Genomic DNA, 27,895 nt, shown 5'->3' on the forward strand with positions numbered 1-27,895 from the left:
ATTCCCCATATTTTATCTTCCTTAAGAAGATAAAGGAGACCACATGCACCTTGCGACCCATGTGACTATTCTATATTGACTCCATAAAAAATTTTTTTAAAAGATTTTATCCATATATTTGTTAGAGAGAGCAAACAAGCAGGGGGAGCTGCAGGCAGAGGGAGAAGCAGGCTCCACACTGAGAAATGAGCCTGATGTGGGGCTCCTTCCCAGAGCTGAGATCATGACCAGAGCCGAAGGCAGATGCTTTACTGACTGAGCCACCCGGTGTCCCTGTAAAATAATTTTTTAATACTGCTTAAAAGCAGAATACAATTGGACTTATTCTGAAATATTTTATTTTTCCAGAACAGAAAGTAGTAATGATAAAAACTATGCTAATTTGCAGGATATTTTCCTCCTTTCTCCTTTCCTCTAGGCCTCTTGAATATCAACCATGTTCCTTCTATGAACCTGAAAATGGGGAATTCCCTTCTAGTGAGCAAAGCAAACCCAGTCTCTGTCCTTAAAGAATAGTAGTTAGGTTCAGAAGATAGGCATTCAGTAACTAAGCTAAATGCTGTGAGGACAAGTTGAGGATGCTACAGGGGTAATCAGTGGGCTCTCATCCAGACTTTGGAGGCAGAGGAGTGTCTCTGTATCTATGACATTTAAGTTAGATCTGGAACAAGGAGCATCCCAAGGACCCTGAGGGTTGGTTACTGTCATCTCAGCTGAATCTCACAAAAATCTTGTAGAGTATGAAAGGTATGATCTCTGCTCCACTGAAGAAATGGAAGAGAGATTTTTGTGTGATATATTCAGGCGCATAGAATTAATTTACTAGAAAGATAGAATGCAAGTAGTTTAAAAAATCTTTTTGCTTTGCACTACACAATTTTAATAGTTTTAGAAGTAGTCTTACATTTGGAAAGATGCTTTAGGGAAGTGATATCTGAGTGGGACCATTAACTCTTAAGATAATCCCATGTGAAATGCAGTTTTGATTCTTTGAATTCACAAGTCTTTTCCATATAGCATCTAAACCTCTTATTCTTAAGTGGAGAGTTATTTATTTTGCCACAAATACTTCTCAGATATAGGTGAAAAATAATAGCATGTTCCTTTCTGCCTCTTTGGAAAGTAGCTTCTAGCAGTGTCTTAGAACACTTTGACCTTTGAAGATTTTCTAGAGAAACCATAACCCATATTTTTAACCTTGAAAATGCTAAGAAATAATTTCTCAAGCCACTTTCATAGAACCATAGATTTTTAGATTTCTAAAGAATCAGAGAGTTCATCTGGTCTAGCTGCACTATTTTATGGATGAAAAACAGGCTGAATGATTTGCTCAGTTTCCAAAACTGTGTTCTACAGAATTTTATTGCCTGGAGGTACTTCATACTGTATTTTCTTCTTGGAAGTTCATAAACTACATGAGAATATTGAGAACTCTGAGATATTTTGCTTCATTTTACTTAATGTTTCCTCAGTGTCTTAAGATCATGTGATCCAAGAGTGCTTTTATTGATCAATACCCATCATTACCCCATAGAACACCCTTTATTGGTTGGTACTATAAAGGATTTTTATCTTTACATCATATTGTGTATTAGTATTGAAAGTGTTTTGTTGTATATACTTAAGAGTAATCTGAATTAATCCAGAATGTATGTACGCATAATGATAATATCACACATACTTTGGAATGAATATTCTAATAATTTTTACTTTGTACAGATGTTGGACAGATGAATTTATGTTTTGGACAGTTGTTTCGCTTTCAGATGAAAATACTCTTACAAGTATGGTTCATTGTTTTGATGTTTAGTAAAAGGAGTAAGGGAGTTACCTTATTTTAAAAGTAGAATTTTTTGTCAACAGGTGAATAAAGTTAAGTGATTGGTAGCTGTTTTTATAGTAGAATCTAAGGGAAATCTAGTTGAAATGATTAAAATGTCTCTTATCTCACTTTTATTTTCTTTTAGCTGCTATGCCTCTTTTGCCTTCTTCCCTGACAAGCCTAAAACTATCTCAAAACAGATTTACATGTGTTCCAGAAGTAATTTTAAATCTTCCACAGTAAGTTTATTGTTTTAACTTTAAAACCGCACGAGCTGGGAAAAAATCTTTAGAAACATGGTTTTGATGTGGGCATATTAATTGATTTACAAATTGTAATTGATTTCTAAAGCTACTCAGTTTAATATTCTTAAATCTATGAATGTTAGAATTTTACTAGGCAAAAGACCCAAGTTGCTATTTGGACTTTTTAACTTTTTATATTAATTTAGGGTACTATTGTGTTGAGACAATTTAAGGTTAATTAACTGTTGCAGTATTACAAACGATTGAGATTATGGGAGCTATCACTTTAACTTTAAAATTTTACTTGCTCTTAGAGGTTGATGTGCATCTAGGATGTTATTAATTTTGAAATTATGTTGAGTTAGACATTTTTGGTAGAGATTAAGACAATTTATATAGCTCCAAGTATTTAGGAATATTTCTGGTTAATTTAATTAAAAATGAAAGTTTCCTGTTTACTATAAATTTAGGCATTAATTAGATTTAAAATGTGTCATGTTAAATACCATTCTAATTGGTTTATACATTATAAACCAGATCCATAAGTGTGCAAATATATGCATATACAGGTAAATAATGCTTAGCTATAATCTGGTTATAGAAGATGTCAGACAGACATATAATAGTTAATTTCAGTCTAGCTTTAGAATGTGTCAGACACTGTTTCAGCCGCTCAATGGTGGATCATCTTTAAACTTCCTAATAAAACTGTTGTTATCTCTATAATGAGAACATTATTTTATTAAAGAGATGAAGTAATATGCCTAACTCACAGTTCTTAAACACTGGCAACTCAATTTTATACTCTCAACTCATGCGTATAAACACCTCTAGGATATAGTTGGTCCTATATTTTAAACATAATGTATTCCTGAAAATGTGTTTGAAAGTCAAATATTTATGAAAGTTGGTTAGGAGATACATACCATAAAGAAGATTTCTTCTCAGTTAACTAAAAATATTATTTAGCCCCTTAATTACTGTATGCTTTTAGACAATATCTTCAGGCATACATTTCTAGCATTTTGTATGTATTTCTTTAAATATATTCTTTTGTTTCACAAAAGATTATGCAGTGGCCAGCTTAAGTCCCCTTTGAGGCTAACAGGGACTTCTTTTGAACTATCTGTTGATTCTTGGCTTTATCTAAGTTCTATTGTTTGTTAGATAGACACGTCTTATCTCCAATACAGTCCAATTAATTTTCTTATATTTATGCATCTTTATGAGATATGTAGGGCAAAAACCTGTGTCATTTTTTTTTTTTTTTTTTTTTAAAGATTTTATTTTTATTATTTATTTGACAGAGAGAAATCACAAGTAGATGGAGAGGCAGGCAGAGAGAGAGAGGGAAGCAGGCTCCCTGCGGAGCAGAGAGCCCGATGCGGGACTCGATCCCAGGACCCTGAGATCATGACCTGAGCCGAAGGCAGCGGCTTAACCCACTGAGCCACCCAGGCGCCCCAAACCTGTGTCATTTTAAAATAAGAGCAAAAATGTTGTGCAGGCCTGAACCTTGGTCTAGCAGGCTGTGTGACTATGTGAGCTCAGTTAGAATTAATTCAGTATGGTTCAAAAATGCCAGATGAAAGGAGTCAGCATATAATTGTAAAAGTCCAGACAGCCTTTATGTAGTCAAATATATCACAATCACTGTCTTTATTCTTTCTACACACGTACGCTTATGCCATGTGTTTTTCTGTTGTTTCCTGCAAACTTTGGGTAATGTATTCCTGAAAGCAACCAATTTGCCTTGAGAGCCTACTGTATGCAAGACATCATGTTCAATGTTGTGATATTTATCACACTGAGACAAGCTGGTAAAAGGTTATACCCATGCACATTATTCATTAGCTCTGGGACACAGCCTCTGAAGAATCTTCACAGTAATGAGGAAAATGAAAAGAGAAGGGGGGGGTGCTACATACTTGTGACTCTTGTATAGAAGGCGTATTTATAAATCTTGTATAGAAATAACCATTTTTCCTTTTGTTCATTATGATTTCTCATGCATCATAAACAATGGTAAACACTTGGTCTTTCTCTCATTCTAAGATTGACATTTTTTTGTTTCTGAAGTAAGGAAATTAGGCTTCAATTTTGTTTTAATGGTCTTTTATTTATTTAAATGTTGTTTCTAGTGAGACATGCTTTTTCTCTAGCCCATATCTATCTACATATACACAAAATACATGCATACTTAAATATAAATAATGTTAGTTTTAAAGTTGTGTCTCTGGTGATAATTTCATGTGATGTTATTTCATGCACTTTGGAAACACTCATTTTTTATCTTGATACTGTATGGTTCTAGCTTGCGATCTTTAGATATGAGCAGCAATGAAATTGAGTATCTGCCGAGTCCTGCACACTGGAAATCTTTGAACTTAAGGGAACTCTTGTTCAGTTTTAATCAGATCAGCATCTTGGACTTGAGCGAAAAAGCATATGTGTGGTCAAGAGTAGAGAAACTACATCTTTCTCATAATAAACTGAAAGAGGTAAGAGGTTATCTTATTTGTTTAAAATGATTGCCTATTTAAAAATGTGCTTTTATGATTTGAAAATATCACAAATTATCATTTTGAAAGTCTGCTAATTGATATTTCTTACCTTTGAGTAAGATCTAATCCTACCCTGAAGTAAGTGGGTATATTAGCATAGATTACCTTCAGTCAGAATCACTTTGTGCTCTATTTTTGAAGAAGCATATGAATATATATATTTAATCATGAATGTGTGTAATGTGTTAAGTGTTTTATTTTATCACTAAATCTCTGATCTGCTAACAGACTCGCAAATAATCTACATTTCTCAAGTTGTTGCTGAGTCACCTGTAGCATGTGTTTTTCTTAAATTTCTGCATTCCTCCATCATGTTGCCCTTTAGCCCAGTGAGTCAGCCTTTTTGTGTCACTCTGGTGCCTCTGTTTATAAATCTAAAACTGATTATTCATTCATCTCAGAAAAAAATATATAATTTTGCTACTTCAAGTTTTTTGCCTATGAAAGCCAAAAAGAATTGTGTCTGAAACTGTTAAATTCAGCGTAACTGAGTGGTTTTGGTACCTGATTTTTTGGTCAGCAAATTGATGTTTTCTATTGTAAAAGTATGCGTATTGCTTAATAATTTGGAACGGGAAAAGAAAAACTCCTATTACAAGGCCACCGAAAGTATAAACATTCAGTTGTATTTTAAGAATGTTAAGTTGCCTGTAAGTTTATGACTAGAACTTTATAGCTTTAGTGAAGAATATAGTGTAAAAGGAGCAAACTGAAGTCACTACTGATTAGATTTAGGTAAATATAAAGAACTTCTTTACTTTTAATGTCATAAGGAGATGAAATATGATACCAAGATAGGACAGGTCTTTTAAGATTATAAATAAGTGACTTGGATTGTTTTGGGTAAGTCCTTTACACTTATGTCTTCGAATAATTATATTGAAAACTATGACAAGCCTTTGGAAAGTTTTAGAACTCTGCTGAAAGGTTATACAATTTGCTGATAGTCTCTCTGAGCCTTTCTTTTCTCCTAGGAAGTATCTGGTTTCTTGCAGCACGCATTTCTTCTTTCCTACCAACTGGATTTGCCCTTTTTTATTTCATTAAGATTCCTCCTGAGATTGGCTGTCTCGAAAACCTGACCTCCCTTGATGTCAGTTACAATTTGGAGCTGAAATCCTTTCCTAATGAAATGGGGAAGTTAAGCAAAATATGGGATCTTCCTTTGGATGAACTACGGCTTAATTTTGATTTTAAACATATAGGATGTAAAGCCAAAGACATCATAAGGTTAGATAATTTTATTTCCATTTTTTAAATTAAATTCGTTTCAGATTTTTTCTATCACTTCTATGAGTATGTAGTTACAGTTTAGGAAATAATGGTATGGTACTGTTTAATGGTGATATACCGTGTGTCACTTGCCTTTTATTTAATAAATGGGTTTATGTGGTGCCTCTACAGAGCTTTTCATTTTCTTCTAGCCACGCTACTGTTGAGAGAGTGGCTTCTCCTCCTGATCATGCTTGTCATAGAAGTGACTATAAAAGGAAATTATTTGGTGTCTTGTTATAAATATATGTTCTAACGAGTATAACAGAGAATAATAGAGCCCAATAACTTCTCAAGCTGCATTTCATAGAGCAAATAGTTATCATGTCTATTATATCTTAAAGCATTATAGATATTTAAATGATATAAAATTACTAACTTTGATTTTGCCTGTGAGGATGAGTAATCTACTAACCCTGACCATTTTTGAAACCAAAACTTCTCAGGTATCACTGTTGCTGATCTTTACACTTGATGTACTTCAAATACCTTTGGTAATGGACTTTATTTCACTCTCTGTTACCTTTTGAGTATGTCAATATTATTGGTACCTACCTGTAAAACTGTCTTTTCCCATTTCTATAGAATTACTCCTATTTATATTATCTTACAGGTTTCAACTCAGTTATCACCTCTTAATATATCCCTGACTTGACTAAAATATCCAACAAGGCAGGGATCATGGCTATGTTCATTCATAGTTTGATTCTTGGCACCCAACGCAGAGCCTGGCATACAATTGAGAATTAATGAATTACCAGTGAACTACATAGTTACCTAATTCTCTTCTGTTTAAATTTTCTTAAATTACATTTAACTTTTCATCTCCTTTTATGAGGAAAGATTTGCTTTTCTGTCCCCCAGGGTTGATTTAATTTGAAAAGAAAGACTGTCACCAGCTATGCTAAATCTGACTGCCTTTCATCCTACCTAATTGTTTCCCATGATTTTCCCCTCTGAAACTGGACAGATAATCAAATTAAAATTGGTTCACTATTTGGTAAGAATTTGTAGAACTACTTTTCAGTATGGTGTGCTATATTATCAAGCCACTATAATCTACTTTTAAATGTGTTTAACATTTTTAGAAGGGAGAGACCTGGAGTAGTTTAGAAATTGTAGGCATCATTTTTTTTTTAAAGATTTTATTTATTTTTTTTTGACAGAGATTGAGAGAGAGAAAGAGAGAGAGAGCGAGTGCACAAGCAGGGGGAGCAGCAGAAGGAGAGGGAGGAGCAGGGAGCCCAATGTGGAGGTCTGTCCCAGGACCCTAGGATCATGACCTGAGCCAAAGGCAGACGTTTAAACAACTGAGCCACCCGAGTGCCCTGATCAGTTGCTTTTTTAAAGAATGACTTTTTCAAAGAATGCTGAATTCTTAGTAAATAGACAGTTGAACTATTGATATTCTTGCTTATTGATAATGCAAACAGAACTTAAGTTGTATGTGAGAAAATTATTTCAAACAGAATTTAAGTGGTATGTGACAATGATTTCAGTAATAGCAGACACTATCTGATTTGTCAGGTTGTATTTTCTAAAGCATCAAAAAAATTATGAAAAGTAATTGTGCCTTTTATTCAGATCCTCAGGAATGTTGGTCAGAGTCTTATTAGTTATGAGAATGGATCAGTCCATATTCCCTAAAATTCACATGTGATTTAGTTTGCTTCTCTAATTTTAAATTGTAGCAGCATTTTAACATAGTTAAGAATATATCTTTCTATAGCCAGTATATTTTTAAATTTAAAATCTAGTATTTAAAGTGGTTTTTTTAGCCACCTGTAGCACTTCTGATTAGTTTCAGTTGTGTTTTCATTAAGATTCTTAAGAAAAATATCATATTATCTGCTGATAGTTTAGTAGTGTACATGTATAATTTATAATATAACCAATACGTTCCCAGTCTCCATTTCCATTACATACATGCATACATAATATATGTAAATAGATACATTATCTATGTCATATATGAATATATGACACACATAGACACATATACCCAATATGACCTCACTATCAAAGTTTAGTGTAATAGTATGCATATATACTCTATTTTGCTTCTCTGTCATATGTAAAATTTTGTCCTTTGTATAATATTGGACCTTCTAATTTTTAGGGTTTCATTTGTGTTATTTAAAGAAACTCATATATATATATCTCATATATATGTATATGTATGCACACACACACATATATAATGCTAATTAGTCCATAATTTTCAGCATCCTAATTAGTATTGCAAACATGTTTCGATTATTTCTGGTGATAATGTAACATGTCATCATATTTGATATTGTTACCTACCAATCATCAACCACACGGACATTGCTAACATAATAGATGCATTAACAGTGTGTTGAAAGACATATACCTTGTTAGGTACATAAGCTGTGTAGTCTTTTGCATGCTCTATTTTAGAACAGTCTGGTATTTTAAAGATTTCAATGCTTAAGAATTCACCTATGTCTTAAGTACATTATTAAGCATTTTATTATTTCATTTTTGTCTTTCAAATACCAGGTTTCTTCAACAGCGGTTAAAAAAGGCTGTGCCCTATAACCGAATGAAGCTTATGATTGTGGGAAATACTGGGAGTGGTAAAACCACCTTATTGCAGCAACTGACGAAAACCAAGAAGTCAGATCTTGGGGTGCAGAGCGCCACAGTTGGTATAGATGTGAAAGACTGGCCTATCCAAATTAGAGGCAAAGGGAAGAAGGACCTCATTCTGAATGTGTGGGATTTTGCAGGTATTTATTTTGCTAGAATCTTTTATTCATATTTATCTTTTATTTTGGACAGGGATTTAAAAGTGGAGATTTTGTCCTGCAAAAGAGCTGGTAGGTACTGCAAAGAGACCTGGTAGATGCTATGGAATTATTCCAAAGCTCTTTACTTCTAAATTTACCCTTGCCACCAGCGTGAATTCCATGGAGGGAAATGTTAGGAACCAGTAGGAGTCAGCTGAAACTTAAATATTTGGTTGGTACTTGACACACAGGCTAACAGTTGTCAATCCTGAGTGAAAACCTAGTGTAGTCCTCTACGTATGTAGTGTCTGTTGGCTGTTTCTCTCTTTTTTTGTATGCTAAGTAGAAGATATTATCACCTAAAAAAAATTTTTTTTTAAGGGATACTTGCCTCTTGTTTGTAAGGCTAAGAAAAAGTCTCCAATCTTTCTTTAGGTCGTGAGGAATTCTACAGTACTCATCCCCACTTCATGACCCAGCGAGCCCTCTACCTTGCTGTCTATGACCTTAGCAAAGGGCAGGCTGAAGTGGACGCCATGAAACCTTGGCTCTTCAATATAAAGGTCATCTGTTCTCACTATTTGAAAGTAGAAAATAGTTTTTTTGTGTGTGTGAAAGGTGATTTGTTTTGGACAAGCAGTTGCTTCAAACAGTCTCCTCAGTTTTTTAAGAATAAAGTTAGAAGCACTAAAATTTTGAGTTGGAGAATTTTTAGCGTAATTAGGTTGTGACATGAAAATAGTGTGTTCCTTATTGGTAAATGTTATAGATACTTAAAAACCTTTAATCTATAAGAGTTGAAAATATATATGTTAAAGCTATTTTTTATTATTTTATTTTATTTTCAATGGAGGAGGGGCAGAGGGAAAGGGTGAGATAGAGAGTCGTAAGCAGCAGGCTTCATGCTCAAAGACCCTGAGATCATGACCTGAGCTGAAATCAAGAGTCAGAAGCTTAACTGACTGAGCCACTCAGGTGCCCCTGATCATTTTATTTCTTAAATGAGTATGAACTTCTCTAATTTAAAATAAAATATACTAAGCAAAAGCAATCCACGCATTGTCATCTCACTGGCATGTGTAGTATCAATTACTTCAAATCTTACACTTTTTTTTTTTTTTTTAGATTTTATTTATTTGAGAGAGGGAGAAAGCATGAGAGGTGGGGGTGGGCAGAGGGAGAAGCAGACTCCCTGCTGTGTAGGGAGCCCAATGTGGGACTCAAGCCCGGGACTCCAGGGTCATGACCTGAGCCGAAGGCAGTGGCTTAACCAACTGAGCCACCCAGGCACCCAAATCTTGAACTTTTAAATGATACGAGCCTAGTATGCTCTTATATTTGGCATCTCTTTTTGTAATTTTTCAACTTTGTCCCTTGCTGTCATGCTTTTAGCTCTTCTTGATGTAGTACAGGTTTCAGAACTGGGATAAAGTAAGAGTGAGTGATGCTCTTTGAATGAGCTTCAGGGGGCTCTTTTGTGAATCACATCCTTGGCAAGGTTTGTGTCAGGACATTTTAGCAGATACTTTGGCTGCCTACAGCTCAGTTTATCATTTTGGTAATTTTCTAACTTCCTTTTTTTTGTCATAACTAGCTAAAGTAAGTGAATATTATAGTGGCCATTGTACTTGCTTTAGTGCCTTTTTGTGTTGTTTTCCATGTGGACGACAAACTGAATGACTTCAAATTGAATGTAGGAGATTGAATTTACAGCTAAGGAGGTGAAAAATATAAACCATATTATGTTGCTTTGGTACAGTCTTGGGTTTATTAAATGCTTATTTTATTTAGAAGTCCAAAGTACACTTACAGAATAACCCATTTTAAAGGCATAAAAGAAAAGAAGAATAGACTATTACTGTTATATCAGCTCCTGAAAGTGGTAAAACTTGGAATAAGAAGGGGCATAAGAATGACTTTGAAATGTCTTAAGGTCCACTTTCCCCCTAGATTTAAGGATGGAAAGATAGTTGACATTTTCTTTTTGACGTCTTTTAATTTCTTAGTTCCACTCTACTGAATTTCCTAAAAAGTGACTATGAAAGAACAGTAAGCAGTCTTGATTTTGAAGCAAACACAAGAGTATTCTGTATCTTTTCCTGTAGGCTCGTGCTTCTTCTTCCCCTGTGATTCTTGTTGGCACACATTTGGATGTTTCTGATGAAAAGCAGCGCAAAGCCTGCATAAGTAAAATCACCAAGGAACTCTTGAACAAGCGAGGGTTTCCTGCAATAAGGGATTACCACTTTGTGAATGCCACTGAGGAATCTGATGCTTTGGCAAAGCTTCGGAAAACCATCATCAATGAGAGTCTTAATTTCAAGGTAATGTGGTTAATGCCTACTGCAGACAGGTGGATACATTTAATTGTTTAACTGCCATGTTACCCAACTGTTTAGAGATGTCAGAAGTGTTGAGAAAAGAACAGCTATCTTAAAATAGTGGGTTCTGTCATAGATGTTAACATTATTAAATCACTCCAATTTTAAAGTTGCTTACTTATGCCATTCCTTATTTCAAATGCATAGAAATGGGAATAAAAATAATTAGAGGATCCTGAAGGAAACTAAGAATGTCTGAGAGACTGAGAGAATGTTTCTGAGAGCATCTGAGAACGTTTCTGATGCCCTTTCTCTCACAGCTTTTTGTGATGATGATTCAGTCAAATACAAGTGGATATTAGGGGTCTTGAGATCATCTTTCCTCTTCTGTTTTTGTTGTTCTCCACTTGCTCCTTCCTTTTGGAGTTCCTGTTTTTTTGTTTTTAGTTTAGGTTTTTTTTTTTTTTTTTTTTTTAAGATTTTATTTGTTTATTTGACAGAGAGAAACACAGCAAGAGAGGGAATACAAGCAGGGGGAATGGGAGAGGGAGAAGCAGCCTTCCCACCTGATGTGGGCTCGATCCCAGGACCCTGGGATCATGACCTGAGCTGAAGGCAGACACTTAATGACTGAGCTACCCAGGCGCCCTTGGAGCTCCTCTTTTATGTGCCTCTTCATCTTCTGTGCTGCTCCTTTGAGTCTCTTGTCACTGTGATGCCCATTCCACATATTTTTCTTCCCTCCATATTGTGAGATGACTCTTTTCTGGGGTTGCCAAGATCAAGAATTTGATTTTCAACAATGTCTAAACAATTTTTTAGTTCATATAAACTGGATTTTCTATTTCAGAAATTATGTTTTGATTTCTAAAGTCCTAGTAAGCCAAATGTGTCCGTAGGTTCTTAAAACACACATAAATTGGTTATTGGGGAGAATACTCATTTTTAAAACTTTCAGGAAAAATAAATTTTTCCAGAGTTCTACAGATACCATGGTATAAACTGCACTGAAAATTCCTCACACAGTTCAATACGCCAAACCCGGTGGTGAGTTTCACAGTTAGTCCCTGTTGGTTTAGCTCATTAGCACTAATGATCAAGGCCATGGCTTATAACGAGGGTCCTGTTTTGCCTGGGCATTCCCAGCATAATTAATAGTGTCCCACTACGTTCTCAAAAGCATTCCAATTTGGATGATAAATTATATGGTCACCCTGGTTATAATGTGTTGGCCAGTTAGCTTATTTTTGTTCCATTTGCACAGATTATGCTACTGTCTAAAACCTAATGGGCCATTTATAAATGTGTTGGTCTTTGTGGTGCCCGGCGAGAGAATTTGCATGTTTGTATCTTTCAACACATTTATCACAGTCACTAATGGCATCTTATGTAAGAAGAATGACATAGTATTTATTTGCAGATTTTCCTGCTCTCTTGTTGGACATATGATTAGAGAGTAGAGATTAATGTGACTTTTAAGAAATGCAAAATATTATACAAAAAATATTACACAAAATACACAGATGCACAAAATTGCATCCAATTAAAGAGTCTTTCTACCCAGGCAGTTTTCTTCTGAGACTATATCAGTACTTCCAGAACTTGATTGTCACTTGTAACATTTTAATAGCTTCTATTTTTAGTATATATTTATTATATATATAATTGTTATATATTTTATTATATATGTTGGCACATATATCATTTTTAAAGAGACTTCTTCAAAACAAAAAGAATAGTTTGTTTTGAAAAAGCCTGAATTTAGTTGAAACAAATAAAGTATGGTTAGTTTAGTTGAAGTATGGATAAACTGGTTAGTTCATCTGACTGGACTAGTAGCGCTTTAGCATGATAGCAAGTTACCACTAGTGATCAGTAAGACCAGTTTTCTTGCTGCAGTTGTTAATGAATTCTGAAGCTGACACAAGGCAGTAAAATGAATGCTTTGAGAAATGGTCGCATTATCTGAAGAAAGATGTATATTGCTAGTGGTTGCATCATTCTGGCATTTTAGTTTGAAAATCTATCTGATTGCTTTGCAGAATACTGGCTCTTTGAGAAACATTCAGAACCAATGAACCTGCCAGAACTTGAATATTCTTTCCTCCCTGACATGCTTCAGTGTGTATTCAAATAGCAGCTTTTTTAAAGCCATTAGAGATTTTTTTTTCCCCCTGTCATTTGTTTTTCATTTTCTTCTTCTGTCTTGGCTCTTCTCTAATCTTTCCCTGTCTCACCCATATTAACATGCGTTTATGCAAACTCTAGAATATTTTTTTCTTTTTTGGCTCTTGGTGACCCTCTAATCAAGCTAAAAGGAGAAGTAGGACGAAACACAATTCTGTGCCAACATTATCCCTTTCAATCTTGTCCAGCCCATTAGCAGAGCAGGATCCTCTGTTGGCCCCATAACTCAGCCCTATAAAATTCATCCCTTTGCTATGTAATTTGCTTTCTGTGAGAACCCTTGTTTACTTCTACATGTAGATTTTCTTTCTTGGTTTAAAACACTACCTTCAATATGAAGTTCTATTTTATCTTAATTTATAAATGATGAAGAGAGGGAAAATGAAAAGTGGAGATTAGTGGAATTATATTTAATTTGCTGGGGCACTGGATACATGAAAACAATTTTTCGAATGACTGGAGGGGAATATGTAAATAATAGTATGGTTGCTATGAGTAAAGCTCCTTAAGGTTCAGTTATGAGTAGAAAAAGAGCACCTAAAATCTGCATGTGAATGTGTAATAAAACCCAATTTCTGTTTATAATAAGTTAAAGAATTTAGAAATTGTCAGGTAAAAAGAATACAAGAATATATACCTGGGTTGAGAAACAGGGAGAGTTTGCCACCTGGTGGTTTTCAGAGGAATTTTAGTTACTGTTGTTAACAGTTGGATTTCTATTTAAAATCAGATTTTTTGGGGGGAAAAGTTTGGAAAAGATTTTTTTATTATAGAAATTATGGTCTAAAAGTCATTCTTTAAAAAATTTTATATATTTCAGTTAGTAAAGAATGATTATATTACAAGTGTAACAGACCCCAAAAAATCATCTTCTTGTGTCAAAATCATTTGTGTTAAGATGAGTTATTTTCCCAAGTTTGAAGTGCCATGAAAAAGCATAGCTTGGGTGAGGAGACTTCATGTCTATCTCTGTTGAAATATACATTCCAATAATGCAACATTTTGCAAATAACAAGCACAAAATTTAATATTTTTACCTTATGGCATAGATATATTCATCTAATAAGGCCCCAAAGTTTTGTAATACTTACTCACTTCTAATGCTAGCATCTCTATTACATATATGTCTAATGTATTAGAAAATAGCAAATCCTTAATTTATGGTTAGTAATTAATCCTGGGTTTTGTCATGGGTTTTCTGGATAGTTAAATATTTCAATATTATTTTGTTTGATAGTTCTTTCTAAATTGGCTTCTGTGTTTACATTTTTCTTATTTTAATATCATTTTATTTTTCACAGTTTAAATAGTTTGACATCACATTTTGATTTTATTAAAAAATACATTTCTAAATAGTATATCACTTCCTTAACAACTATTAGCACTGAATTTACCAACCATCTGACAAATACAGGAGTAAAATGGATTTTTACAGCTTGTCATTTGTAATTACACAGATCCGAGATCAGCCTGTTGTTGGGCAGCTGATTCCAGACTGCTATGTAGAACTTGAGAAAATCATTTTATCAGAGCGTAAAAATGTGCCAATTGAATTTCCTGTAATCGACCGGAAACGATTATTACAACTCGTAAAAGAAAATCAGCTGCAGTTGGATGAAAATGAGCTTCCTCATGCAGTTCACTTCCTAAATGAATCAGGTTTGTGGGTTTGTTACATATTTCTTCAAAGCTCCACTGTAGTCATTTATACAAATGTGTCTGAGCCTTGTAAAGAATTTATATACAAAACTTAACAGAATATCCATAAGATTCTTTGATCATCAACTTTTTCCTTTTGAAAGGTCATCATGTGCAATCATGTTGCATTTTCGTATGCTGTATTATAGAGAAAACATTTAGAAGCTATCAAGGGCAGTAGTGGGAAGGGTGTCTGAGCAGCAGTTAAAACATGTGGGTTCTAGAAATTGACTTATCTATTCAGGAGCTTTGAGACCCCGAGCATGAGCTGAATCCTTTTGTAGTGTCAATTGAGTTTCGTGTGTGTGGAGTCATTTGTATACTATAAAGGGGATATTTGTATATTCCCTTTATAATTCATTTGTATACTATAAAGGGGATTATTATTGGAGTGGTCTAATGGGGCACTTAGAATATCGATGGTTGCCTGAAAGAATGGCTCTTTTGAATGGCAGATCTTGCCTGTTGCATTGCACATAGTCAGCGTGATCTCACAGAAGAAAACACTCAGCCCAGCTTCTGTGCTATATGGTTACTTGATCGGTATGACCTTGCTAGAATGTGTGAGTTGGTTTGTAATACTAGAGTCATTGACCAAGAAGCTTCTTTTAATCCGTAGATTCTGTTGTGTGAAAAATGAATCTTTGCATGGATTATAATCTGTTTTTTTTCTCTTATCATTCTTAAACCAGTAGCTTTCTGCACTCTTCTGTGTTTCTTAGCTATATTTGAAAATAAGGTATCTTTGTAGAATATACTTAGAAAGCTAAAAGATTCTGTGAATTTTTTTTTATTATTTGTAAATATATGCAAGACAATGCATGCCATTGTCTCTAATTTGCTTATATGTGATCATTTTATCTAGTTAAAAATACCTTATAATATTTGTACTTTAGAGCTCGGGAACTGGGATGCCCAGGTTCTAGTCTCAACTCTTCCACTAACTGCTGAGATTTCCTCATCTGTAAAATAAGGAAGTTGGACTAGAGTCTCTCTAAAGCCCCTTGCTATTTGTGTATTGTAGATTCCATGTTACATTGTTTGATTTTTTTACTACAGGGGTCCTTCTTCATTTTCAAGACCCAGCATTGCAGTTAAGTGACTTATATTTTGTGGAACCCAAGTGGCTTTGTAAAGTCATGGCACAGGTTGGTGTCTGGTATTTTTGTGGCATGGGGATAATGATTGAAGAGAAGCACAATGATTGAAGAGCACTGAGCATTATAGATTTTGTACTCAGTTAAGGTAGAAAATCCTGTACGTGTAGAATACTGTAGAACAATTCATTTAGAAGACTGCATTAAGTAGAGCTTCATGGAAGAAGGGAAGATGATTGAGGATTCACTTCTATATCTTTGTTTCTGACTTACAGACAGATGTTGTATCTCTGTGTTCCACAGTGCTTTTCTAGACCCTGATGACACTTTGGTTTGGTTATTGGTATAGTCAGTTGAATGGAAGCTCTATGAAAATCCTTGGGGGCAAATATACTTAAGAAAATTGGATTGATGAGCATAAAACCTTTAACTAGATAACATGGAGGGGAGTTTTCCCTCTTGAGTGGACTATAAGCTCAAAATTGCTCACAGTTTTGGAAGCTGGATGGTGATGGTTATGGCTGTCCTTTCTCCATTTATATTTATGTTGAAAAAAAATTTCTTCTGCCAATGATAAATCAATTACCAATGAGTTTATTTAATTAGTTATCGTAACCCATCTCTATAGTTGCCATAGAAAACCATTCAAGCAGAATATCCTAGCTTAGTGTTTCTCAGTGTCATTACTATTGAAATTTTGGGCCAGATAATTATGTGTTGTACATTGTAGGATGATTAGCAGTTATTTCTGGTCTCTACCACCTCGATGCCAGTAGTATTGCCCCAAATGTGTCCGGATATTGCCAAATATTGGTGAGGGTGCAAAATCCCCCTGGTTGAGAACAGCTGCATCTAGCTTAATCATGAACTGAAGAGAGTTGGGGAGGCTGTGTCTAGCATGTTTACTCACTGGCAACCATTTTGTTTGTGAGCATAATTTACAGTTTTTAACGTGACTCCCTGAATCTCTAAAATAATTCTACCTTTTTGGATTAAAATAATCTCTCTAATTAAACCACACAGTAATTAAAATCCCTTCAGATAATTTTGAATGATGGTTCCTAAATTTTGTCTAAATTAATTAATTAATTTTTTTTGTGGAAAAAAAGGAAAGTATTTTGGAGGGGGAACTTATTTTGGGCTAAGTCCTATTTCATGGACCTTGAGAGCATATTGAAACATTGCTGGAAGTGGCAATTGTAACATGACAGTAGTGATTATTTTGGCAGATATTTTTAAAGTAGGTTTTCTTCCTTTTGCACATATGCCATGAGGAGTGCGATTCCACTCATTTGGTAAATGGGAATGAAGCTGGTAAAGTGGTCAAGACCACAAGCTCTGGAGTCAGCATGACCTGTGTTCAAATTTTTTCTATATCTTTCCTAATTTTGTGACATTTCTTAATATTTTAAGCCTTTGTTTCTTCCCTCATACCATAAAGATAGTTACAATATTATTTTCTGTATTGCTTCCCTAACTCACTGTGAGAAGTAAATGGTAGCTAATTTTATGTTTGACTTACTTGGTAATTAAAGAAATTATTTTAAGAAATTAAAAAAAAACCTTCAAAATTATAAAGATGCATCCATATAGTTTTGGAAAGTGTGCCAGGTACAGAGCTAAATAAAAAATATGTGTAGGTGGGTGTGTTCTGTACAGCAAAGGGAGTTTAAAATATACCCTGAGGATTTTGTTGTCCTAAATGGCACACTGTTTTGGAAAATAACTAAAGTCTATATAGTCAAGACAAGGCTAAAGTTACACTAAAAAGTGATGTGCTTCCATGGGAATTGGGAATATTTAAAGTTGCATAAATATGGATAATGCAGGGGGCATATCTGATTCAGTAGAATAAAGAACTGGTTTGCATCAGAATCACCATCTTTTAACAAAAGCAACCTTCCACCATAACCACAGTAAAATCCCTGAGGATTCATGGGGTAATTAAGTTGAAACTTCACGAAAGTTCTTATTAGCATAGTTATACTATAAATATAATTTAAGTAAAAATTAAGTCAAGAATTTGAATACTTCAAAGTTACATTGAAAGGTAAATCTAAAGAGTCAGTAGAATAATAATCTAAATTTCTTATTAATTTAATAAATACCATCATTTTTGTTTATACTGATACATTAAAATATAATGTTATTTTCACCAAGACTTAAAGAGAATGAAAACTATGGTCAACTGAAGACAAGAATGTCTGGTCTGACACCCATCAGAAAAAATAAATACGGGTGTTCACTACCATGAATCATCGAGGCAAGGAAAGAAACAATTTCATGGTGCAGAAGCTCTAATGAGCCTACTCACCCTTTCTGTGCCCCAGACTATTGGTTCACTAAACTTATTTAAAAAGTTTTCATTACTGCACAGGGAAGTTTGCAAAACTCATTTAACCATGTGACAAAAGAGAGATGAGAGGGACTTATTGAATTAATCAGGTGGAACATTAAAGAAAGAGTTTGCATAGCAGTTTAATCTTGACAAAACCTTGGGTGAGGAATTTGGAAAAATTTCTTTCTTTGCATAAGGGCATAGATTAGTATTGTAAGTTACTAGGCTGAAGGAATATGAGTTCTTTCAAAGGTGATAAAATTAAGATAATGTTTCAGTTTTTTACTGCTATGTAACAAGATACCCCAAAACTTAGAGAAAACAAGTTAACTTGGAGTAAAACATCAATATTTTCTTGTTTCTCACTGTTCTCTGGGTTGGCTGTGCTCAGCTGTGCGGTTCTGCTCCACATGGCATTAAGGTTGGTTTGCTTCGTTGAGCCATGTGGGAATGCCCAAGAGAGCTACACTCACACTTTTGGTGTATTGGTTCTCCTCCATATGACCATATGCCCATTCCTTTCATATGACCAGTCCTTTCAAAGGGTAGACACAGAACTGATAAAATGTCACTTCTGCCACATTCTAGAGATGAGAATAACCAGAAAGCCCATCTAGATTCAAGAGGAAGAGAAATGAATGGATTTCTTTTCTTGAAGGATCAAACACCATGCATATGTAGGGAGAGAAGAAATTCACGTGTCTGTCTTTGGATACTATTTACTACAAATAGTGGTAGCATACAATAGGTCTACTAAAAACAATCCAACACAAACCTCTATTTTAAAATCAATATGTCTAGGGGCTCGTGGCTGGCTCCGTCAGAAGAGTGTACAGTTTTTGATTTTTGGCGTTGTGAGTTCAAGCCCCATGTTGGGTGTAAACATTACTTAAATAAATAAATTTTAAAAAATTTTAAAAATGAAGTCAATGTGCCTAAATAAAACAAATTAGAAGAGGTATGCAATAATGGCTAACATATAAGTGTTACTTGTGCACTGTTCAAACATTTTCTCATGTAATTCTCAGAGCAACTTTTAAATAGTATTATATTAGTCTTCATCTTGAAGATGAAGAAATTGATGGGCAGAGAAGTGAAATAATTTATCCAAAGTTACATATTTAGAAAGAAGTAGAGTTAGGAAGTAGTCAAACTAAGTAGTCAGAGAGAACAGTCAAACTAAGTAGTTTGACTCCAGTACCTATAAAACTGACCCCAGGATAAAGTGCTCCAAACTTTATTTTCCCCAAATTCTGTCATCCAGCAATTGGTTTGATACCTGCAATGTTCTAGATATTGTTCTGCTGTTGGGGCTGTAAGCATAGATAAAACAAGGCTCCTGCATTCACAGACCTGACATTCAGCTGGGTGGAAATAACCAATAAATAAACACTTAAAATGTCAGGTGGTAGAGTGCTATAAAGAAAATATAAAGTATGGTTGGGAATAGAGTGTGAATTGTCAGACAAGGTCTTAGCAACTCTAAAAATGCCAGAACAGCAAACAATTTTCTTTACCACCTAAATTATAAGAATGTCCTGGGCTATAAAGTGCACAATATGGGAGAGGTCCCAAAGTGCAGTTTTTATTATTTAATGACCCATTTATATATTATCATTAGAAACAATTATGTTCAGCCAGTCATGTATTCATTGATTCAATAAACATTGTATATACCAAATAGAGATACAAAGATGAGGGAGAGAAGCCTTTGGGCCTAAGGATTTTACAATCCAATATTTCACCCAACTGCATGATAAAATGCATAATGTATGCTCCTATTGAAGTATCCATTACATGTTAAAAATCTAAAGAAATTAAGCACGAGCCTTTAAAAATTTTTTTTAAAGATTTTATTTATTTATTTGAGAGAGAATAAGTGAGAGAGAGCATGAGAGAGAAGAAGGTCAGAGGGAGAAGCAGACTCCCCAGGGAGCTGGGAGCCTGATGTGGGACTCAATCCTGGAAGTCTGGGATCATGACCTGAGCCGAAGGCAGTCGCTCAGCCACTGAGCCACCCAGGTGCCCAATCACAAGCCTTTTTAAAAGGTGATGGACATTGGGGAGGGTATGTGCTATGATAAGTGCTGTGAATTGTGTAAGACTGATGATTCACAGACCTGTACCCCTGAAACAAATAAAACATTATATGTTAATCAAAAAATAGAAAAGAAAATAATTAATTTGGCTAAATAAAATGAATAAGAATATATGGATAGTTGTGGCTAACATATGAGGGCTTATTATATGCTAAAAATTGTCCTGTCACCTTGCATGCCTCACTTGTCTTATTTCAGGGTCATGGCAGTCTAAGGGACAGTCACTTTTATTATCTGATTGAAACTGTGGCTTAAGGAAATTATATACCTTTCTCCGGATAACACAGCTAGTACTAGAACCTGGATTTGAACCTGGGTTCTTCTGAATTTATACTTTAGCTGCTATGATTATGTTCAAAGCTGAATCTATGGTCTCTATGGTAGTATCATCTGAATTTCTTCTTAAATAAAACAGATTCTCGGGGCGCCTGGGTGGCTCAGTGGGTTAAAGCTTCTGCCTTTGGCTCAGGTCATGATCCCAGGTTCCTGGGATCAAGCCCCTCATCGGGCTCTCTGCTCAGCAGGGAGCCTGCTTCCCCCCCCAACCCCACGCCTGCCTCTCTGCCTACTCGTGATCTCTGTCTGTCAAATAAATAAATAAAATCTTAAAAAAAAAAAAAAAAGCTTCCAAATCTTAAAAAAAACCAAACAAAAAAACAGATTCTCAAGCTTCATGCCAGACCTATGGATCCCGACTCCGAGTGGAGGCCAGCAAAATTCTGTAGTTACTTTGTTTGAGAATCACTAATAGACTCCACTATACTACCTCCCTTCTCATTGATAGAAACCATTTTCTATTCTGTAAATGTAAAGTACCATTTCTATGGCAAACCTATAGTGAGAACACAGTCTGGAAGATAATTTCCTTGTGAATATATTGTGGATGAGACTATAATAAGGATGGGGGGGGTGTTGGATTGATCTGTTAATTAGAGCTGGGAAAGCTTAAGTTTCATTGACTTCAGAGGCTCTCTCTAATTTTGGATTTGAATTCATTCTCTTAATTTAATGTATCTTTTGTGGAGGAGTGATTGCTCCACTGGGCTTCCAGGTGGCATGGCAGCTAGTAGAGAAATTAGGTCTTGTGTTATACCTGACAACATTAAAATTATTCTGATCACTTTCACCAAGCAAAGAGACACAAAATGCTTTGAATTCAAAACTTTTTAGAAAATAGGGGCACCTGGGTGGCTTCATCGTTTAGTGGTTTCAGCTCAGGTTATGGTATTGGTTCCTGGGATCCAGCCCCGAGCCCTGAGCTCCAGGCTGGGCTTCACGCTCAGCAGGGAATGTGCTTCCCCTTCCTTCTCCCTCTGCCCCTCCCCCTACTCCAGCACATACTCTGTCTCTAAAATAAATAAATAAATAAATTTATTTTTAAAAATTTTCAGAAAAGAAATTCTAGTGATTTTTTACAAGTTTAAATCTTTCAGATTTTGACAGTGAAAGTGGAAGGCTATCCTAAACATCCTAAAGGAATCATTTCACGTAGAGATGTGGAAAAATTTCTTTCAAAGAAGAAGAGATTTCCGAAGAACTACATGTCACAGTACTTTAAACTTCTAGAAAAATTCCAGATTGCCTTGCCAATAGGAGAAGAATATTTGCTGGTTCCAAGCAGGTAAACTTAAACTTAAAAATTCCATTACCCTTTGTAAATTCACCGGCTATTATACGTTTTAATTGTCAAAATAACTTTGGTTTATAGTAAGTGTACTAATGTTTTTGTTTCCTGTGTATAGTTTCTACTGAAATGTAGCATTTACTTTTAATGAAAACACTGTATTTGACATTTTTAAAATAGAGTAAATGACTTGTTTTATGTATGTAATTACTATTTGGTTAAGCACTGCTTTAATTACTTAAGAAAGGGAGATAGTGATTAGTGTGTGTGTGTATTTGTTCATGTCTGTCCTTACATGGCAGCCGAGAGAGTTATATTGGACAGGTTCTGGGGGAATCACTTCTCGGCCTTTTGGCTAAGATCAAGTGTAGACATGTTCTGGGGAGACAGTGAGTTTTCATCGGAGAATTTATGGCAGTGAATTTTCTGAGGAAAGCAGCCATACAATGAAGGCCTAAGTTCTAATCCTGTATTATAGAAAATTTTCTTGTTGCTTTATATTTTCTTATTGCTGGGAAATGTTATAAGGTGTATGACCTTGAAAAGTACAAATTGCATTGATTGGTAGATGCTATCCAATTCTAAAAATTGAATAGTCTAAAAATACACATGTGCTTTTCATAGGACATGCATTTTTTCAAGTTTTGTATAATCCCTTAAAACTTACCTCTGTGTAACTAATTATAATTATTTATTAGTGTAAATAAGATTGCTGAAAAAAAGTCCTGCATCTGAGCATGCATTTGAATTGATTGAGTAGCCACTGAATTTTTGAACAAGGAAGGGCATATAGCAAAAGAAAATTATAAAAAAGTGCAATTGCCTAGAATATTTATCTTAAGTTCATTGATTTTAGGGAGTAAAACACTTTGGTTAACGTGGTTGGGTGTTCTGTGAAGCTATATAGTGCTGATGTCCTTTTCTCTTTAGTTTGTCTGACCACAGGCCTGTGATAGAGCTTCCCCATTGTGAGAACTCTGAAATCATCATTCGACTCTATGAAATGCCTTATTTTCCAATGGGATTTTGGTCCAGGTTAATCAATCGATTACTTGAAATTTCACCTTACATGCTTTCAGGAAGAGGTACGTATTTAATGAAGACTTAGTGTTTGAAAAGTTAGAGGAAAAGCATATTAAAATTGTCATGTCATTTTCACAGAGCTTACTTATTTGCAAGGCCACTGAAAATCAGAAAATAAGCTCATAAAACTTTGGAGTAGCCAAGATAAAGAAAGACATAGAGACTCATGTACATAGATGCAGTTTGTCGAGAGGAAATTTCTCAAGTCCTCACTCAAAGCCTATTTGTTTTTATTTTAGCACATTTATAATAAGTAGGAATATCTTGCTTTCCAAGGCAAAGTAGAGTAGAAGCAACAATTTTAGAAGGTAAGATTATAGGAGTAATTGATGTAGAAACACACACACACACACACACACACACACACACACACAATAAGGAAAGCTAGAAGTGACTATCACTGCAAATCCAGGGAGTTTTAATTAATAGGTTGTGACCATTCAGACCATTCAAATGCAGAGACTTTAATAGTTCTCTTCTGCACGATTCCTTGAGTGACTTACAAAAAAGAATAAAAATGGGTGTTTATAATGCTAGCTCTTTCTTCTGGAAGAAAGAGAGATCTTAGTGTTCCGAAGGGAAAATATCATTTTGGGGGTTTAAATCAGCATTATGTGGGCGTTACTGTATTCTGAAATAAACCTTATCTTGCAATTAATATAGGTAGTTACATTGCATTAAAACAAAATATTCAGGAAGTTTTGATTTTATTGTGACAACCAACCTCCTTTTAAGAGTTTTTTAAAGTTATGAGAATTTGGGGTGTTTGGGTGGCTCAGTCCTTTAAGCGTCTGGTTTAGTTTCAGCTCAGATCATGACCTCAGGGTTTTGAGATTAAGCCTGCTTAAGATTCTCTCACTCTCTCTCTGCCCCTTCCCTCCCACCACTCTCACTCTTTCTTGCTTTTGGAAAAAAATATTGAAAGTTATGAGAGCTTATTTATGATTCTTTTTCTTCTATTAAGCATACTAAACTATTAAACATCATGAGCCTGAACTCTCTCTTGGGTTACCTTTTGTTTATTTCCTTGCAAAATTAAGGCTAAAATACTTAATTTAATATGTAATAGATATGGATGGGGACTTGCGTCATTAACAATTCCAGCACTTTGTTTCAAAACAAATATATCTCTATTAGTTACTTTTGGCATGTTCAGTGGTTTTTCTGCTCCTTTAATTTATGGAGTAGTTTATAATTAATGGATACATTTGGGTCCATTTAAAATTTCAGAACGAGCACTTCGTCCAAACAGAATGTACTGGCGACAAGGCATCTACTTGAATTGGTCTCCTGAAGCTTATTGTCTGGTAGGATCTGAAGTCTTAGACAATCATCCTGAGAGTTTCTTAAAAATTACAGTTCCTTCTTGTAGAAAAGGTAAGGAAATTAATTCAAAACTTTGAATTATATCACTAAAGAAATTTAAACATTGAAAAAAAAAAAAAACCAAACTGTAGTTTCCAGCTTTGAAACAGAATATGGTTCAGAGGGGGTGTTGATGAGCTGTCCTTTGGATTATGTAGGCTGTATTCTTCTGGGCCAAGTTGTGGACCACATTGATTCTCTCATGGAAGAATGGTTTCCTGGACTACTGGAGATTGATATCTGTGGTGAAGGAGAAACTCTGTTGAAGAAATGGGCATTATATAGTTTTAATGATGGTGAAGAGCATCAAAAAATCTTACTTGATGACTTGATGAAGAAAGCAGAAGAAGGTAGTGTTGATAGAACTTTTTAATGTTTTTAACTGATATTTTCAATATTTATGGAGTTTTGTAATAAATGTAAAAATTATTCTTCTCATAAAGGATGAGTTAGGGAACACTACATTCAATTAGAGTGACAGCTGACAAAGATGGATTATATTTGTTACCAAGAAAACATTTGTATTCTAGGTTCACAACATTTTTGGTTTGAGAGTTTGAGTATCGGCTCACTGAGCAACTTATCATCTGTGAATAGGAATACTAAAACCTACCTCATAGAATTGTTATGAGGATTAAAATAGAAGTTGCATGCTTCCAGAACTTGGCTATTATAAATATTGCTGCAGTTACCATAGGGGTGCATATATCTTTTTGAATTAGTGTTTTCATTTTCATTGGGTAAATACTCAGTAGTGGAATAACAGAATCACATGGTGTTTCTATTTTTAAATTTCAAGGAAATTCCACACTGTTTTCCACAGTGGCTGCACCAGTTTGCATTCCCACCAACAGCAGCACATGAGGATTCTTTTCATTTCACATTCCTGCCAACATTTTTATTTTTTGGTTTTGATTGTAGTCATTCTGACAGGTGTAAGGTGATACCTCATTGTGGTTTTGATTTACATTTCCCTGATGACTAGTGATGTTGAGCAACCCAAATGTCCACTGATAGATGAATATTACTTGGTCATAAAAAAGAAGGAGATCTTGCCATTTGTTACAACATGGACGGAACTAGGGAGTATAATGTTAAGTGCAATAAGTCAGACAAACAAAGACAAATACCATATGATTTCACTCTTTGTGAGACTTAAAAAGACAGAACAAACAAAGGAAGAAGGAAAAAAAAAAAAAAAGGCACGAAAAACCCAGACTCAAATACAGAGAACAAACTGGTAATTACCAGAAGGGGAGGTGGGTTGGGAGATGTGTGAAATAAGTGCAGGGGAGTAAGAGTACACGTATCATGATGAGCTCTGAGAAGCATAGTGAAGTGTTGAATCATTATATTGTACACCTGAAACTAATATAACACTGTATGTTAATTATACTTGCATAAAAAAATGAGCTAATACATAGAAAAACTTAGCAACTTGTTAACCATGTGATAAGTGCCCTCATGAATGTGGTTTAAGTAGAGCATAGATTATTTCCTAGACAGATGTCAGTCCTAGGCAGTTCTGAATTCTAGTTTCTAATGACTGAACCTAGGAATAAGTTTTTAACATTCTAAGTAGATAGCTATTAATCAAACCTTTAAAACTTTCTTAGGTTTTCTAGAGAAAAATAAGATTGGTAAGAAAACCTAAAAGAGTGATTAGAAATTATAGTAAATGTGATGATTTTTGTACAAACTTATGTACTTCCTTAAAAGTTTATTCTTAAAAAGTGTTTTATGTACTTCTCAGGAGACCTTCTAGTAAATCCAGATCAACCAAGGCTCACCATTCCAATATCTCAAATTGCTCCTGACTTAATTTTGGCTGACCTGCCTAGGAATATTATGTTGAATAATGATGAATTGGAATTTGAACAAGCTCCTGAGTTTCTCTTAGGTAACTATATTTGTTGGTTTAAGAATAAAAATTAGGATATAATTTTTCCTTATAACCTAGAAAATATTCAACTGTATTGTCATAGTTTGTAGTGTCTTTGTATATTCGTTATAATGGTTTTTTCCAGAATGATATATTTAAAAGTAATATGTTATAGACAAGGAATTTGCTTTGCACACATTCCTTTTTTCTTAAATTTTTTATTTTTATTAACATATAATGTATTATTAGCCCCAGGGGTACAGGTCTCTGAATCGCCAGCTTTACACACTTTATAGCACTCACCATAGTGGTTTGCACACGTTCTTAGGGATGAGGTTCAAGATAAGGGTGGGGCTGCTGTGGAAGCACACATGTTTGTGAAACACATCCTTACATTGGCCTTAAGTGCTGGAAATGAGGGAGGCAATTAAGGAGATTTTCAGTTGTTGTAATGTCATCATTTTTCAGTCTTGAAAAGACAGAATAAGTAAAGGAAGAACACCTTGATGTAGTCTTAAGAGCAGTTTTGTTCCTCAGGATAACAAGCGTGAATTCTCATAAAAATATTCATAAAAAGCAGTTTGGGATGAAAAATTGAGAAGCATTATTAAATCAGTGATATGCTCAGGTTCTAAGCCTTCTTGAGAGTCACTGGGAGCCATGAAGAGCATGGGGTTGAGTTAATGTAAAGTATTTGAAGACAGCTCTGGATTTACTTTGTGGAGTATTCATTGTTATATCTATATACATTTAATTTTAATTAAATTTCCACAGAAAGAATGCCTAAAATATATCTGTCAGTATATTAAAATCATTAATAAAGAATATCAAATTTTGGGACATGACATGTAAAGGTAAAGAAACTGCCTTGTACCTTTATTCTTCATATCAGCTGAGAAATTTAGAATGAATTTGAATGCTTTGGGTTAACACAAAATACTGAAATGTCAATGCCAAATCCTAGATCTTAACCAATACCCAACTTGACTTGTGATTCCAAGGGTACAGGTAAGCACCAGGCACACTGTAGTCTTTCTCCGAAGGGGTCTCAAGCTATCAGACAAAGCTTCCCCAAATATCTCTTATTAGTGCATACAATGTGTTTCATATGAATGGATACTTTTTGAACAATGTAGAAATGTTTACAAAATTCATTTTTGAAGCACTGTGGTTTTTTTTTTCAGTTTTATTGATGTAATTGAGATACAGCACTGTAAGTTTAAGGTATACAGCAAATGATTTGACTCTACATTTATCATGAAATGATTACCACAATGAATGTAGTTAAAATTGATTATCCCATATAGATATAAAAGAAAAAAATTTATTGGTGTTGAGTTCTTACAGGATTAAGTCTCTTAACAACTTTCAATATATATTACATAGCAGAGTTAACTATAGTCATCATGCTGTATATTCCACCCCTGGTGCTTATTTCTCTTATAACTGGAAGTTTTTACCTTTGACCACCTCTGTGTTCTGTATTCCATTCATTACACAGAGGAAAGTTTTTATATAAGTACTCCCATTCTCTAGTCTTATGTC

The 27,895-nt window shown here is 34.6% G+C and overlaps 1 protein-coding gene across 3 annotated transcripts in view; it reads left to right on the forward strand.

Annotated features, from left to right (window-relative positions):
* Nucleotides 1–27,895, forward strand: part of LRRK2 (leucine rich repeat kinase 2) — a 139,532-nt gene that overhangs the window by 61,335 nt on the left and 50,302 nt on the right. For all 3 annotated transcript variants that reach the window (XM_032347771.1, XM_032347772.1, XM_032347773.1), the window contains exons 26-38: nucleotides 1,968–2,061; nucleotides 4,382–4,568; nucleotides 5,680–5,861; nucleotides 8,427–8,656; nucleotides 9,092–9,219; nucleotides 10,762–10,980; nucleotides 14,622–14,823; nucleotides 15,922–16,010; nucleotides 21,830–22,017; nucleotides 22,951–23,105; nucleotides 24,334–24,480; nucleotides 24,627–24,818; nucleotides 26,222–26,368. In XM_032347771.1, the coding sequence (XP_032203662.1) occupies nucleotides 1,968–2,061; nucleotides 4,382–4,568; nucleotides 5,680–5,861; nucleotides 8,427–8,656; nucleotides 9,092–9,219; nucleotides 10,762–10,980; nucleotides 14,622–14,823; nucleotides 15,922–16,010; nucleotides 21,830–22,017; nucleotides 22,951–23,105; nucleotides 24,334–24,480; nucleotides 24,627–24,818; nucleotides 26,222–26,368 (2,160 nt within the window). The remainder of the gene's footprint in view (nucleotides 1–1,967; nucleotides 2,062–4,381; nucleotides 4,569–5,679; nucleotides 5,862–8,426; nucleotides 8,657–9,091; nucleotides 9,220–10,761; nucleotides 10,981–14,621; nucleotides 14,824–15,921; nucleotides 16,011–21,829; nucleotides 22,018–22,950; nucleotides 23,106–24,333; nucleotides 24,481–24,626; nucleotides 24,819–26,221; nucleotides 26,369–27,895) is intronic.

Source organism: Mustela erminea, chromosome 6 (genome assembly GCF_009829155.1).
Source record: "Mustela erminea isolate mMusErm1 chromosome 6, mMusErm1.Pri, whole genome shotgun sequence".
In the NCBI taxonomy this organism is placed as follows: domain Eukaryota; kingdom Metazoa; phylum Chordata; class Mammalia; order Carnivora; family Mustelidae; genus Mustela; species Mustela erminea.